General features: G+C 42.6%; 1 protein-coding gene across 2 annotated transcripts in view; it reads right to left on the minus strand.

The window, feature by feature from the left end:
• LOC106608047 (kelch-like protein 29) overlaps positions 1–15,826 on the minus strand; it is a 418,259-nt gene that overhangs the window by 154,710 nt on the left and 247,723 nt on the right. Inside the window, exons 1-2 of one of the 2 annotated variants that reach the window (XM_082976981.1) lie at positions 7,050–7,451; positions 6,353–6,509 (exon numbers count right to left, since the gene is read on the minus strand). In XM_082976981.1, coding sequence (XP_082833107.1) covers positions 6,353–6,509; positions 7,050–7,142 — 250 coding nt within the window. In that variant the 5' untranslated portion in view covers positions 7,143–7,451. Of the gene's footprint in view, positions 1–6,352; positions 6,510–7,049; positions 7,452–15,826 lie in introns of those variants that run through there. The other variant, XM_082976980.1, reaches the window with a different exon arrangement.

Genomic DNA, 15,826 nt, shown 5'->3' on the forward strand with positions numbered 1-15,826 from the left:
TTCTGATCCACGCCCCTACTTTTTTTGCATATCTGTATTCCCAGTCATGTGAAATCCAGATAGGCCATAATGAATTTATTTAAATTGACTGATTTCCTTAAATGTAAAGCAGTAAAATCTTAGACATTTTTGTATGTTTTTATATTTTTGTTCAGTCTATTTAGCATGAATGAATGTCATTGTCATGTCCGATGTCCTAAAATAACTTTCCACCAGCACTAGTGTATAACCGCAATTGGCCGACACACAAGTTGATACAGAGACTCAGTTGATGAAACCAATGCTGCATACTCCGGTTGTAAAACAGTCTCAAGCGCTCAAAATTGGCTAGGATTCTCCTCTATTAAATAGTGGCCATGTAACTCTGACAGTTAAAAATTAAGTTAAAATGTATTCTTTGACAAGTAACTCCTATTCTGTCAAGATCACCCCTGAACACGGAATATTTTAACCTTACAAATAGATAAACATCTTAGTTAGCTACCTCACCCACCTTAGCCATATGATCCCTAGTTCATTGAATGAGGGAATTATTTTAGAAAGACAAAGTATTTGGTTGTAATTGTAATGTTGCAGGGTGGCCAACACTCGTCCTGGAGAGTCCAGGAGAGCTACTGGGTGTGCAGGCTTTTCCTCCAGCCCTTCTCGAACACACCCCATTGTAATTTATTTATAAATAAAAATAAAAGCTGACTCTGGTGTGTTTGAGCAGGATTGGAGAAAAAGCCTGCACATCCAGTAGCTTTCCAGATGTAGGGTTGACGGACCACAAGTGTTTTTTACAGTAGCCTATCAGTGCAATATTTGACTTTGTGGGGGAGTTAAGTGCCTTGCTCAAGATATAATACATGGGATTAGAGAGCAGCAGTCTTCCATTGTCAAAACCAATGATAAAAATGAAGGTTATTTTGTGATGCGGTACCTTGCATCAGACAACACAATTTTCAGTCACTTTCTTGGTCCGTGGTGTTAGAGCATTGAGCTTTCGGACAATAAAATCAATACTACTAAAAGTTAATGTCAAGCCCTGACTGATTGTCATATGCAGCAGCATTCTGTATGGGTGACATCTCACTCCGTGGTAGGAGCTTGTGTGTGTCACTCCGTGCTTGTGGCTGGGTGCAAAGCCTCCGTCATCTGAATACAATACTAATACCACAGGGCTCCATAGACCATTCAGCCACCTCTATACTCCACACAGCAGGGTCCTGTGTGTGTGTGTCCCTAGGGAACACACAAGGGGACAGAGAGCACTGCTCTGACTCTACACCGCCAGTGTCCTCACCGATGAGTTGGATAAACTAGCCTTATAGTGGTGCCAAAGCTTTGGTCAAATTCATTTTGTAGTGGCAGACTCTCAAACAAACAAGTGGTGCTGCTATTCAGTTCTTTATTTAACTCTTATTAATTATCCATCCAGACGCCTAGTCACTTTACCATGCCTTCATGTACATATCTACCTCAAATACATCATACCCTTGCACATCGATCTGGTACTCCCTGTACAGTGCATTCAGAAAGTATTCAGACCCCTTCACTTTCTCCACCTTTTGCTACATTACAGCCTTATTCTAAAATTGATAAAATATTTTTTTCCCCCTCAAACTACACACAATACCCCATACATTTTGGCACATTTATTAAAAATAACAGAAATACCTTAAGTATTCAAACCCTTTGCAATGAGACTCGAAATTGAACTCAGGTGCATCCTGTTTCCATTGATCATCCTTGAGATGTTTTACCTGCAGTAAATTAAATTGACTTAACATGATATGGAAAGGCACCCACCTGTCTATATAAGGTCCTACAGTTGACAGTGCATGTCAGAGCAAAAACCAAGCCAAACTGAGCAATCGGTAAAAAAGGGCCTTGGTCAGGGAGGTGACCAAGAACCCATGGTCACTGACAGAACTCTAGAGTTCCTCTGTGGAGACGGGAGAACCTTACAGAAGGACAACCATCTCTCCACCAATCAGGCATTTATGGTAGTGGCCAGACAGAAGCAACTCGTCGGTAAAAAGGCACATGACAGCCCGCTTGGAGTTTGGCAAAAGGAACCTAAAGACTCAGACCATGAGAAACAAGATTCTCTGGTCTGATGAAACCAAGAGAACGCTTTTGCCTAAAATGCTGAGCGTCATGTCTGGGGAAACCAGGCACCGCTCATCACCTGGCCAATACCATCCCTACGGTGAAGCATGGTGGTGGCAGCATCATGCTGTGGGAATGTTTTTCAGCAGCAGGGACTGGGAGACTAGTCAGGATCGAGGGAAAGATGAACGGAGCAAAGTACAGAGAGATCCTTGATAAAAAATCTGCTCCAGAACACTCAGGACCTCAGACTGGGACAAAGGTTCACTTTCCAACAGGACAACATCCCTAAGCACACAGCCAAGACTACACAGGAACAGCTTTGGGACAAGTCTCTGAATGTCCTTGAGTGGCCCAGCCAGAGCCCGGACTTGAACCCGATCGAACATCTCTGGAGAGACCTTAAAATAATTGTGCATCCAACCTGACAGGGCTTGAGAGGATCTGCAGCGAAGAATGGGAGAAACTCACCAAATACAGGTGTGCCAAGCTTGTAGCATCATACCCAAGAAGACTCGAGGCTGTAATCACTGCCAAAAGGTGCTTCAACAAAGTAAAATCATAAACTTGGATTAGTTAACATAACTTGCCATTGGAACACAGGAGTGATGGCTGTTGATAATGGGCCTCTGTACAGCAATGTGGATATTCCATTAAAAATCAGCTGTTTACAGCTATAATAGTCATTTACAACATTAAGAATGTCAACACTGTATTTCTGATCAATTTGATGTTATTTTAATGAATTTTAAAAAATTGCTTTTCTTTCAAAAACAAGGACATTTCTAAGTGACCACAAACTTTGAACGGTAGTGTATGTAAATATGATATTGAATTTTTTTTATTTTTATAAATTAGCAAAAATGTCTACAAACCACTTTGTGTTTAGATTGTTCGAGGAGGAAAAAAACTATTGAATCAATTTTAGAATAAGGCTGTAACGTAACAAAATGTGGAAAAAGTGAAGGGGTCTGAACACTTACCGAATGCACTGTATATAAATTCAGCAAAAAAAGAAACATCCTTTCACTGTCAACTGCGTTTATTTTCAGCATATGTAACATGTGTAAATATTTGTATGAACATAAGATTCAACAATTGATACAAACTGAAAAGTGTAGCTGGAAACAGTCAGTATCTGGTGTGGCCACCAACTGCATTAAGTACTGCAGTGCATCTCCTCCTCATGGACTGCACCAGATTTGCCAGTTCTTGCTGTGAGATGTTACCCTACTCTTCCACCAAGGCACCTGCAAGTTCCCGGACATTTCTGGGGGGGGGGGGGGGGGGAAATGGCCCTAGCCCTCAGGTCCCAGTGTAACGCTAATTTCTTCGACGATAAACGCAAATCCGACCATCACCCCTTGTGAGACAAAACCGCGACTCGTCAGTGAAGAGCACTTTTTGCTAGTCCTGTCTGGTCCAGCGACGGTGGGTTTGTGCCCCTAGGGGACGTTGTTGCCGGTGATGTCTGGTGAGGACCTGCTTTACAACAGGCCTACAAGCCCTCAGTCCAGCCTCTCTCAGCCTATTGCTGACAGTCTGAGCACTGATGGAGCGATTGTGCATTCCTGGTGTAACTCAGGCAGTTGTTGTTGCCATCCTGTACCTGTCCTGCAGGTGTGATGTTCAGATGTACCGATCCTGTGCAGGTGTTACACGTGGTCTGCCACTGCGAGGACGATCAGCTGTCCGTCCTGTCTCCCTGTAGCACTGTCTTAGGCGTCTCACAATACGGACATTGCAATTTATTGCCCTGGCCACATCTGCAGTCCTCATGCCTCCTTGCAGCATGCCTAAGGCATGTTCACGCAGATGAGCAGGGACCCTGAGCATCTTTCTTTTGGTGTTTTTCAGAGTCAGTAGAAAGGCCTCTTTAGTGTCCTAAGTGTTCATAACTGTGACCTTAATTGCCTACCGTCGGTAAGCTGGTAGTGTATTAACGACCATTCCACAGGTGCATGTTCATTAATTGTTCATGGTTCATTGAAGAAGCATGGGAAAGTGTTTAAACCCTTTACAATGAAGATCTGTGAAGTTATTTGGATTTTTACAAATTATCTTTGAAAGACAGGGTCCTGAAAACGGGACAAGTTTAGCTCCATTCTAATGTATTTTATTCCTTGTGTTACTTTTTAACTCTGCATCGCTGGGAAGGGCTCGTAAGCGAGCATTTCACGGTTAAGTGTACACCTGTTGTATTCGGCGCATGTGACAAATAAAATTTAATTAGAAGAGCAGAGAGAACTTATTTTCACTGGAAAAGTATTAGTGGTGTTTTTGAGAATTACATTTAGTAGTGGCAAAGGCTGCACTGGCAATAAAAAACTTATTTTCCATTAAATGTATTACTTCTGTGTGTTTATGTAATCATTGTCTTAGCTGTGACAGGTTAATTATTAATCAACTGATCTAATTAAATCTTTACTGAGATTGAATTATGGTTAGCAGATAATTAGTCAATTTAGAGTTCCATGTAGTCACAGTACGTCAGACACTACTCAAGTAGTATACAGTATTCATGGTGTTGCTGTAATAACACAAGCTACACGGGGCCACAGTGTCTTCTGATCCCTCCAGTCTCAGCCTCCAGTATTTATGCTGCAGTAGTTTATGTGTCGGGGGGCTAGGGTCAGTCTGTTACATCTGGAGTATTTCTCTTGTCTTATCCGGTGTCCTGTGTGAATTTAAATATGCTCTCTCTAATTCTCTCTTTCTCTCGGAGGACCTGAGCCCTAGGAACATGCCTCAGGACTACCTGGCATGATGACTCAGGACTACCTGGCATGATGACTCCTTGCTGTCCCCAGTCCACCTGGCCGTGCTGCTGCTCCAGTTTCAACTGTTCTGCCTGCGGCTATGGAACCCTGACCTGTTCACCGGACGTGCTTGTTGCACCCTCGACAACTACTATGATTATTATTATTTGACCATGCTGGTCATTTATGAACATTTTAACATCATGACCATGTTCTGTTATAATATCCACCCGGCACAGCCAGAAGAGGACTGGCCACCCCTCATAGCCTGGTTCCTCTCTAGGTTTCTTCCTAGGTTTTGGCCTTTCTAGGGAGTTTTTCCTAGGGAGTTTTTCCTAGCCACCGTGCTTCTTTCACATGCATTGCTTGCTGTTTGGGGTTTTAGGCTGGGTTTCTGTACAGCACTTTGAGATATAGCCCTTCGTACATCAGCTGATATAAATAAATTTGATTTGATTTGATTTACATCAGGAATCATCAACTAAATTCAGCTGCGGGACAATTTTTTCTTGAGCGGATGGCTGGAGGGCCAGAACATAATTCAAAATAATCTGTAGAAGTCAAATTGACCACAAGATGCCCAAACAGACATAATACTTGACAAAAAAATGTTTTTTAAAACTTGCTTCCATTTGTATATGATCACGTCTCTCCATTATGCGTGGGAATATTTGGGAAGAGATTTCCAAAATGTAAATCATTCAAAACTGATCTCCTAGTGTTTTTACAGTCTTATGTCCAACAATAAAAAAATTGATTTTGTTTTGCTCAGGAAACGTGTGGGAGCAAATAAAAAACCACCCGTGGGCCAGCAGTTGGGGAACCCTGCACCACATGTTGCATAGCTTGCTACATTATGTTGATGTATACAGTGTTGTACTGTATATAATGAGTATTGCTTGAATATACAGTATTCATTATTTTTCTCGCTACAGTATTAGGAATGTGGAAACTGGATATTTGCTATGGAACTATACAATATTCATTGTGTTTCTTGAATACGTTGTTCGATACTGTATTCATAGTATATTATTTTCATAGTGTAGTTTGCCTCAGTGTGTCTGTGTTACGAGAGGCTCCAGAGGAGCGAGTGCAGTGGCTGTACCATTGTGTATTATTCTTAAATTATACCTGTTCTCCATGAGCGGGAGGCAGAGGCCAGCAGAGCAACATAAGAGGGAAATTGACCACTGCAGGGCACAGCCATTTTGGGATCACTTCAATACTACTGTGGAAGAGTTAAACTTCCACATTTCCTAAACGTAACCCATTACTATAGGAGTTAAACTTCCACAGCTCCTAAACGTAACCCATTACTGGCATTCATGTCTGTTTTATTCTCATACTTATTTATACTATGGAAAGTTATTTCAAATAGATTATTTGTTTAAATTGGAAAATATTACAATACAGACTATGATTGCCATGATTAGTACCGTATAGGAGGGTGTGTGCGCACATTGCGTATTCATGTGTTGCGTATGCATGCGTGTCAGTACCTGTGGGTTCACTATCTCTGTGCTGCTGTTTGGCAGGGGGTTCTTCAGTCTCCCAGGGTGTGAGCTGGTTGATGGGCGTCTGTCCCCACTTAACCCCTGGCGCTAACAGCAGACCTGGAGCCTGGCTCTCCCTCTCCCCTGGAGACCCACCTGACACCTGGGAGAGAGGAGAGAAAAACACATTACGAAACAGTAGGACCAAACCATCTCTGACACCCGGATAATAGCGAGAGAGAGATTAAGAAGGCCGTTTATCAGCCTTTAACTGACAGTTGATAAACAACACAGCTTAGAGAAGGATGCAAACAAATATCAGGCCTGATTGACAAGAGATACAGAGATGGAGATAGAGATGATGGAGCTGTTCTTGGGCTGTTACACCGAAACATTTATGGAACAGCTTAACATAGTTTTGGTTAAGAAAATGTTGTCTTGTTTGTCAGCAAGCTTTGCAAACAGACGATCACATAATTTACTATTTTAATATCTGAAGACAAGTACTTGGCACATGTCAAATAGTCAAAGCTTCTCGTAGCGTGGTCGAGACTAACTCCTTCTCTGTTCTAAATCACAGCCTTGAGCGATGTCTTGTCCTGTATGATTCACTAACCCATCTATACACGCACACACTGGAGAACATGGTACGGGCAGCCATGTCCAAGTTAGCTAGCTAGCTATGTAGCGCGAACGCACTTGCCTCTTGTATCAAACTGTCGCAATCCGGCGACTGGATTAACCTCTGACTGGACTGCATCTTGTTAGCTACCCATTCATGCTGCATATAATCCATTTACTGATCGGCAAAACAATATTCATATAGCTACAGTCTATAGCACTTCACAAAACAAAAGATACCAGTAGCTAGCTAGCTAGCTAGCTAAGTAGCTAGCAAAATAGGCTTACATTCAATCACAGAAAGCTAACTTTGCAAACTAGTTTACAGCTGAAGCTAACGTCAGTTCACTACTCTAAAAGTTGATTTGTTACAATATATAAAGCAAGCTGGGTGTCTCCAAAAACGTTCACTAGGTTAAATGACTGTTCTTTCTATTTCGACAAACTGTTGCATGTCTGTCTTGAGTGACGTCTGTGGCTGCGCCAGTCTTGACGTTTTAAAGAGACATCGCACCTTTTTATGAAAGAAGCGAAAAGGCTGCTTCTATGCAAATGCTGTTGATCCGTAGGCTAATACAATCCCAAATGTATGGGCAACATATTGTTTGTCATCTGTAGCACTAAAGACTCCACTGAAATCACACACTATTATAGAATATGCATTCACCTGTATTGTGATTAGGCCTATGCCCTCTTGATTTATCCAGTTTATCAAGATATTTAACATTAAAATACAATTATTACCATTATGTTGCAGTAGTTAGATTGGTAAACAGTGAAATATATTGTTTGTATTTTTTTATTTATTATTCATTAATGCCTGCATGGTTGTCTCTGGGAAATGTTGTCATCAAAATGTTCAAATGTAATTACATTGAATCAGTAGCGGCCCTAAAAAAAAAACCCAGATCAGTCGTTCTGTAGCACATGTGCACACAGACACAGACTTGTACATACACACACACATACATGCACACACTCACACACGCGGGTACACTCACACACGTCTACTCTTATGTGACAGGGCCTAAGAGCAAGGTGAATCATTGTAAATGGGGTAAGGAGTTAAGGAGAGTGTACTAACTGGTGACTGATGCTGATTATAGCCTCAAAGGCAGGGATCAAAATCCACATCCTAGTCACTTTCTAAATGGCCCTTACTCTTAATGCACAGACTTATTCACTCAAATACTCAATTATACCTTGCAATGTGCAATCAAAGGCAATTAAAAGTTGGTATGGTTTTGAAAATGGGCGCTTATTAAAATGGTGTAGCCACATAATCAGAGTCTAGCTGTTATTAATCATGAAGCATAATTTTCTTTACAAATGGTAGAGTAGAATAAAAACATTCCCCTTTGGGGAATCCAAACGTAGAGCCACCATCATCCAAACATAGAGCCATCATCATCCAAACGTAGAGCCACCATCATCCAAACGTAGAGCCACCATCATCCAAACGTAGAGCCACCATCATCCAAACGTAGAGCCACCATCATCCAAACGTAGAGCCACCATCATCCAAACGTAGAGCCACCATCATCCAAACGTAGAGCCACCTCAATCTGCTGGGAACATTCATCATAAATCCAATAGGATCTTCTTTTTTCTTTCTACCACAGTGAGAGACGTTATCAGAACAGCAAAAGCCTGATGGAAACCATGGGTCAACCACCATCAGACCCTACAGCAACACACACACATACACACCAGCATCAGCATCAGCCCCCACAGAAAAGGTCAGAGAGGCTAGAGTACACTCTGATTCTCCGGCTCACCTCAGCCCAGCCTGCCTTCTGAGTTAATAGAAAAGACCTGGTCACCAGCCTTCCTTGACACACACATACACACCACACGATGCACACACATACTAGGCTAGGGTGGTATACCGTACACCGGGATATTTGGAAATAGCCATGAGATGTTTTTCCAATACCGTTGAAACTATTTATTTGAAGTTTTTTTGTATATTTGAATATTTGTAGCTCCTTTTTAAGAAAATACCCGCAGTTAACTTGTGCAATCCCTTAGGAGATAAAGATGATCACGTTCTTCATTTCGCCTTTCACATTTTTATTATGAAGCTAACTGGTAGCCCCCAGTCACATGGTGTTTGTTTACAAGCACACAATGAGGAGAGACCGGAGTTGTGTGAGTCACTCACTGTTGTGCAGCACGCCAGGTGATCTAGTTACAGTATGGAATTCACAACTAAATGTTTGCCAGCTAGATATCTATTAAGTTAACTGTCTTAAATATGCTAAATACTCTGCAGTTATGCATTTGGTTTGCTAATTTAGTAGCTAGTTAGCCATCTAGCTAAGTGGTGAGTTTCTTCCAAAATCAAGCTTTGCTTGGTAACAGCACAGAATCCCCTCCTGGATCAAGAGTCTTGCTGTCTAATATTTGTTTGCACATGCAGCAAACTATGAGTGGCATTTATTTTGTTACTTGTATAACTTTATGAGCTGGGATGACTGTCCAGCAAATACTTTAGGTCAGAGACTGCATAAAATGTTCGCAATGTGCTCGTTAGCATTCTCTATGGGATTTTACATATAGTTGTCATTGTTAACCATTGGATTACAAAGGCTCAATGGGGTTTGAAAATAGCGCCCCTTGTGTTCTGTGCCAGTATTACTGAATATCCTGGTATGGCACAAGGTCTGTATGAAGGTATGATAATCTGGATACCGCCCAAGTCTAACACACACACACGTTGTCAGCTGTCCACAGTGAAATCTACAATAGGCTAGCTTCCCTCTCTGAACTTTACCTCCATCCCATTATCCTTCCTGACCCCAAACCATTTCATCAACTCTCCCATCATGCAATCTTCTACCGCCTTCAGGGGCAGACTTATTGATTTGGAGGCCCCAGGCAGAGGCCAGGCAGAGGCCAGTCTGTGGAAAGACATGAAGATTGCTGTCCACCGCTGCTCCCCATCGAATTTAACAGAGCTTGAGAAAATCTGCCAGGAAGAATGGGAGAAAATCCCCAAATCCAGATGTGCAAAGCTGATACAGACATACCCAAGACAACTCAAAGCTGCCAAAGGTGCTTCTTCAAAGTATTGAGTCACGGGTATGAATACTTATGATTGATATGTGTCGATGTGATGATGATGCTGATGACAAAAGCGCACAATGACAGTAATAGATCGTTCTCTCTCTCGCTCGCTCTATGAGAAATTGTCAATTGTTGACCTCTGAGTCTGTCCTGCTCCTAAGCCATTACACTCTCCTTATTCATATCATTCTAAACTATCTCACTTTCCTCTGTCTGAACTGGACAGGCTCAGAGTTCATCATTCTGACCATACCTGTTAATCCATAGTCCCTCATTCTTCTTTTGACTTGTTCTTCTTCTTGTGTTAGACTAGCAGACAACTGATAACAATCTGACATCTCAACGCCTTCTATCTGACTCATACCGGGCCTGTCAGATTTCTTTGACTATGCACAGATCAAGTGTTTGAGTCTTTATTGAAGTTGTCTGCTGTTAACGTGCATGTACTACTGACGCATCAATACTATCAGTAGTGCTTTGGTAGCATCTAGCATCTCCACACACACACACACAGACATACAGACACACACCTCTAGTGAAGAGCAGTGGGTGATAAACCCTTCTTTAAGCAGGGAGGACATTTGTGGGAGATGGAATCGATCAGATATGTAAAGCTGCACATGAATTAATATTGAACCAGATGTTTCGATTGTGTGTGTTGTGTGGTGGTGGCGGCAGGCAGGTTTGGAGTCTAGTGGAATAAGGAGAGCAGGAGTGTCAACGGGGCCTGTGGCGGACTTACCATTATGCAGAAGAGTCAATTGCCTCAGGCCTCACATCATCCCGTGAATTGTTTCATGCGATATGATTGCAAATGTGACTTTCATTGAAATTAAGCTGCAGCAATGAGCGGGGCACAGAAAATAAAAGAAAGAAAGATTTAATTTCAAGAGAGAAAAAGTTAACGCATTTCTTTAGTAAAAAGACAGGTGCTGCTGATAATACTGCCATCATCGCAGAGGACATGTACAGTGCCTTCAGAAAGTATTCATACCCCTGGACTTATTCCAAATGTTGTTGTGTTCCAGCCTGAATTCAAAATGGATTAAATAGATTTGTTTTCTCAACCATCTACACACAATACCCCATAATGACAAAGTGAAAACATGTTTTTACACATTTTTGCAAATGTGTTGAAAATGAAATACAGAAATATCAAATTTACATAATTATTCACAGCCCTGAGTCAATACTTTGTAAAAGCACCTTTGGCTGCGATTACAGCTTTGAGTTGACTTGGGTATGTCTGTATCAGCTTTGCCCATCTGGATTTGGGGATTTTTTTTCCCTTTCTTCCTGGCAGATTTTGTCAAGCTCTGTTAAGTTCGATGGGGAGCAGTGGTGGACAGCAATCTTCAAGTCTTTCCACAGTCTGGCCTCTGCCCAGGGCCTCCAAATCAATAAGTCTGCCCCTGAACGCGGTAGAAGATTGCACGATGGGAGAGTTGATTAAAAGGGTTTGGGGTCAGGAAGGATAATGGGATGGAGGTAAAGTTCAGAGAGGGATGGAGGGAAGAAGTCAGGAAGCTAACCTATTGTAGATTTCACTTTGGACAGCTGACAACGTGTGTGTGTTAGACTTGGGTGGTATCCAGATTGTCATACCTTCATACAGACCTTGTGCCATACCGGGATATTCGGTAATACTGGCACTGAACACAAGGGGTGCTATTTCCAAACCCCATTGAGCCTTTGTAATCCAAAGGTTAGCAATGACAACTACATGTAAAATCCCATAGAGAATGCTAACTAAATGCTAACGAGCGTATTGCAAACATTTTATGCAGTCTCGGACCTAAAGTATTTGCTGGATAGACATCCCAGCTTATAAAGTTATACAAGTAACAAAATAAATGCTACTCATAGTTTGCTGCCCGCTCAAAACAAATATTAGACAGCAAACAAACTGATAAGGATGTGAAATATGTTTAGCGACACGCACGCACACACGCACACACACACTCTTGTACAACTCACCTTGTGGGTACACATAATTCGGTCGCATTCAAAATCCTATTTTCCCTAACCCTAAACCCAAAACTTAACCTTAAACCTAACTCCTAACCCTAAACCTAATACTCATTCTAACATTAACCCAAACCCTGTAGAAATAGCATTTGACCTTGTGGGGACCAAGAAAATGTCCCCAGTTGGTCAACTTTTTGTTGGTTTACAAAAAGTTGTCTCCCACAAGTATAGTTAAACACATACACACACAGTTTATTAAGATGACAGAATGTGGTGGGCAGACAGACCGGTAGGAAGAGAAGCGTTTTCCCATTTTCTCCCTTTTTAAGTTTGTCTCTGGTTTGCCGATTCACTCTTCCATAGCAACCCATTATCACCGGGCGGCAGATGGTTGTAGTCTGACTCAGAGAGAGAGAGAGAGAGAGAGAGACAGAGACAGAGACAGAGACAGAGACAGAGAGAGAGAGAGAGAGAGAGAGAGAGAGAGAGAGACAGAGGAAGACAGAGAGAGAGACAGAGGAAGACAGAGAGAGAGAGAGAGAGACAGACAGAGAGAGAGAGAGACAGACAGACAGAGAGAGAGAGAGAGAGAGAGAGAGAGAGAGAGAGAGAGAGAGAGAGAGAGAGAGAGAGAGAGAGAGACAGAGACAGAGACAGAAGGAGAGCGAGAAGAAAAAATGAGAGAGAAAACAGGAGAGATAGAGAGTGGTAGAGAGAGGTAGGCAGACGGGGGGGTTGAGAAAGGGAAGGAGGAGGAAAGGCACATTCACACACATGCAGGCATTTTGCAATATAAAGACAAAAAAGTTATTTGAATCAAGGTTAGTTGTCTTTTAAAGTCTGCATTTTTTTGTTCTCAATTCACTAAACTATGGAGTTTCTGTGCTTGTGAATAAATGGTCTGCCGTTGCCCCCAGTCAACTATACAGCAGAATGTAAAACAGAAGAGCTGCCATAGGGTTACACTGAACGTGATGGAAGAAAAAACACACACAATGAAGATATTGACAGTTTGGTTAGGAGGATTAGAATTTAAGTCAAATTATTAGACTTTCCTAAATACCTGTATGTGTAGGCTAAATGTTCAAGGCTTAGAATATAATAATGTGATTTTTAGGCAACGCACACAGACACGCACGTAGAGCTGTGAAGAAATTGTCCTCAGTGTGTTCTCAGGATGGCGTGTGTGCGCACTACAGTGCCTTGCCAAACTAAAATAACTGTCGCTATGGTTACCCATCTCCCTCTGAGGCGGGCTGTGGCACCTCATTTGACTCTAGTTAGCCGTCTGGCTCACACACACGCACACACACACACCTGAATCTATTGTCTAGTTCTTTAATGAAACCTATTCGTCAGTTGTCTATCCTTTCATTAATGTTTGAGTGGCAATCCCACAGCCATAACTGAACATTCTGTCCAATTCTGAAAATCACAAAGCACGCTCACATACTCTCCTCTCCACACACTGACTCAACTCCACACAGAGAAGATCCAATAATCATCCTGACACAATGTCCTATTCTCCCTGACATGGCACAGCCGATACCGACAGCTGTCACTGTGAGTGTGTGTTACTGTCTACCGAAGGCCATGTACGTACCATGTCATTGGTTGCCTTCCCCCAGAGGTAAGACCTGGAAAGGGCCAATACCGACAGCTGTGTCGCTGTGTGCATGTTACTGTCAACCAATAAGAGACAGCATTAACGTGTGTGCATCAAACACCCATGCATGTAATTGGCTGTCTTCTCCCAGAGGTGCATGGGAAGGTGTGGTTGGTCAACAGAAGGCAGTAGGCTGTGATTGGCTGGAGTCAGCCCTGGTCTGGTTGTGGGCTGTGATTGGCTGGAATCAGCCCTGGTCTGGCTGTGGGCTGTGATTGTCTGGAATCAGCCCTGGTCTGGCCGTGGACTATGATTGGCTGGAGTCAGCCCAGGTCTGGCCGTGTGTTGTGATTGGCTGGAGTCAGCCCTGGTCTGGCTGTGTGTTGTGATTGGCTGGAGTCAGCCCTGGTCTGGTCTCCTCATCCATCCAAACAAACAAGGCAGGGTTAGCTCATGACGGTGTGTTTGCCTGGGTTGGGCCCAGTCCCCTGTCTATCTCAGAAATATGGCTCCCATTCAATCTGCTAATACGACAGAATGAAGAATGAGAGATACACACCTGGAGCAGGAACACACACACACATGCACACAAGCACCCAGACACATCACACAAAGGCTTGGGAGAGTCTTACGCAAAGGCTTAACTAGAAGGTGGGCTATCATACACCTTAGGGTCCAGAGTACAAAGCTATAGAACCGTGAAGTGGACTCTGGTCTCCCTTAAGAAATTACTTCATTACTACACAGAGAGAGACAGCAGGAGGTGGAGGAGAGGGAGAGCGAGAGAGAGAGAGAGAGGAGGAGGAGGAAGAGGAGGAGAGAGAGTGAGAGAGAGGAGGAGGAGAGAGTGGTCATGTCTACTATAGTCTGGTCCCTGGTGCAGCAACTTTATAGCACACACTGATCAAATCAACAAACTGCTGGGAGATCTAATAACAGGCCTGCGGGAAATGAGAAAGAAAGGAAGAAAGAACGAGAGAGGGAGTGAGGGGAAGACTGAAGCGGAGACAGAAAAAGAGGGAGAAAGAGAGAATGTGCCACATCCGTAAAAATCGTATTGTCCCATTATTACATTTTGCCTTTTAAGACTGTGTTTGTGTATGGTTTTTAGTTTTACTATCCTTGTGGGGACCAGAAGTCCTAATAAGAATAGCAAAACAAGGAAAAATACTATTTTAGGCTTAGGGGTTAGGTTTAGGGTTAGAATTAAGGTTAGGCTTAGGGGTTAGGTTTAGGCTTAGGTTAAGGTTAGGTTTAGTTTTAGTTTTAGAGAAAATAAGATTTAGAATGGGAATACATTTTTGTGTGTGTGTCTGGCTACTGACACTTCATAGACAGAAAGGAAATAACTGTCCGCTGGCCGCAGGCGTGTGTAGTATCGAGCCATGCCGTTGATGTGGTTCCTTTATTCATTTCTTTATTCTGACAGGTTTATCAATTAATGAACGGCCAAACGGACAGATAACCGGGGTTCCTTGTGGCGGCGCTACGATTTGTAGCGGCCATTATTGTTCAATTTAAATGCATAGGAGGAATGTTCCTGTGTGTGTGTGTGTGTGTGTGTGTGTGTGTGTGTGTGTGTGTGTGTGTGTGTGTGTGTGTGTGTGTGTGTGTGTGTGTGTGTGTGTGTCACCCACATAATCAGGCTAAATCTCTGTGAAGATGTGTGTACACAAATTTAATCATAATCAACATTTCAATAACAATAACAGCCATTGCTATGCCTGGTTGTGATATTGTTCACCGCAAAATAATATGTCATTGTAAATCCACACCATAAACAATGTCTGGGAAATGCAATTCAACAACAGCAGAGTGGCTTTCTCTATCACACATGTACACACACACACATACACACACAAATTGCTTTTTTTCCCCCCATATGGACAGAAAAAGAGAAAAAGACAAAGAGAATATGACTGGAATGTGGAGAGTGATGGAGGTAAGTCTGTCGGGGGAGAGAGAGGGAACGAGAAAAAGAGAGAGGGAAAGAGAGATTGAGCGACAGAGGGAGAAAGACCCATCCATCATGCAGGCTTGTATCATTTCCTTTGACACGTCATTTTCAACTGCTCGAAGAGAAGAGGAAAGAACAGGCTTTTCCTGCCTGCCCGACCAAAAGCCTGGACCATCCATCCATCCAGAACTCTGACCCACAACAGAAGAAGAAAAACCTGCCTAGTCTCTTTTAACAGTTCCTTAACGCTTATTTTCTT

This window comes from Salmo salar, chromosome 06 (genome assembly GCF_965601325.2).
Source record: "Salmo salar chromosome 06, fSalSal1, whole genome shotgun sequence".
In the NCBI taxonomy this organism is placed as follows: domain Eukaryota; kingdom Metazoa; phylum Chordata; class Actinopteri; order Salmoniformes; family Salmonidae; genus Salmo; species Salmo salar.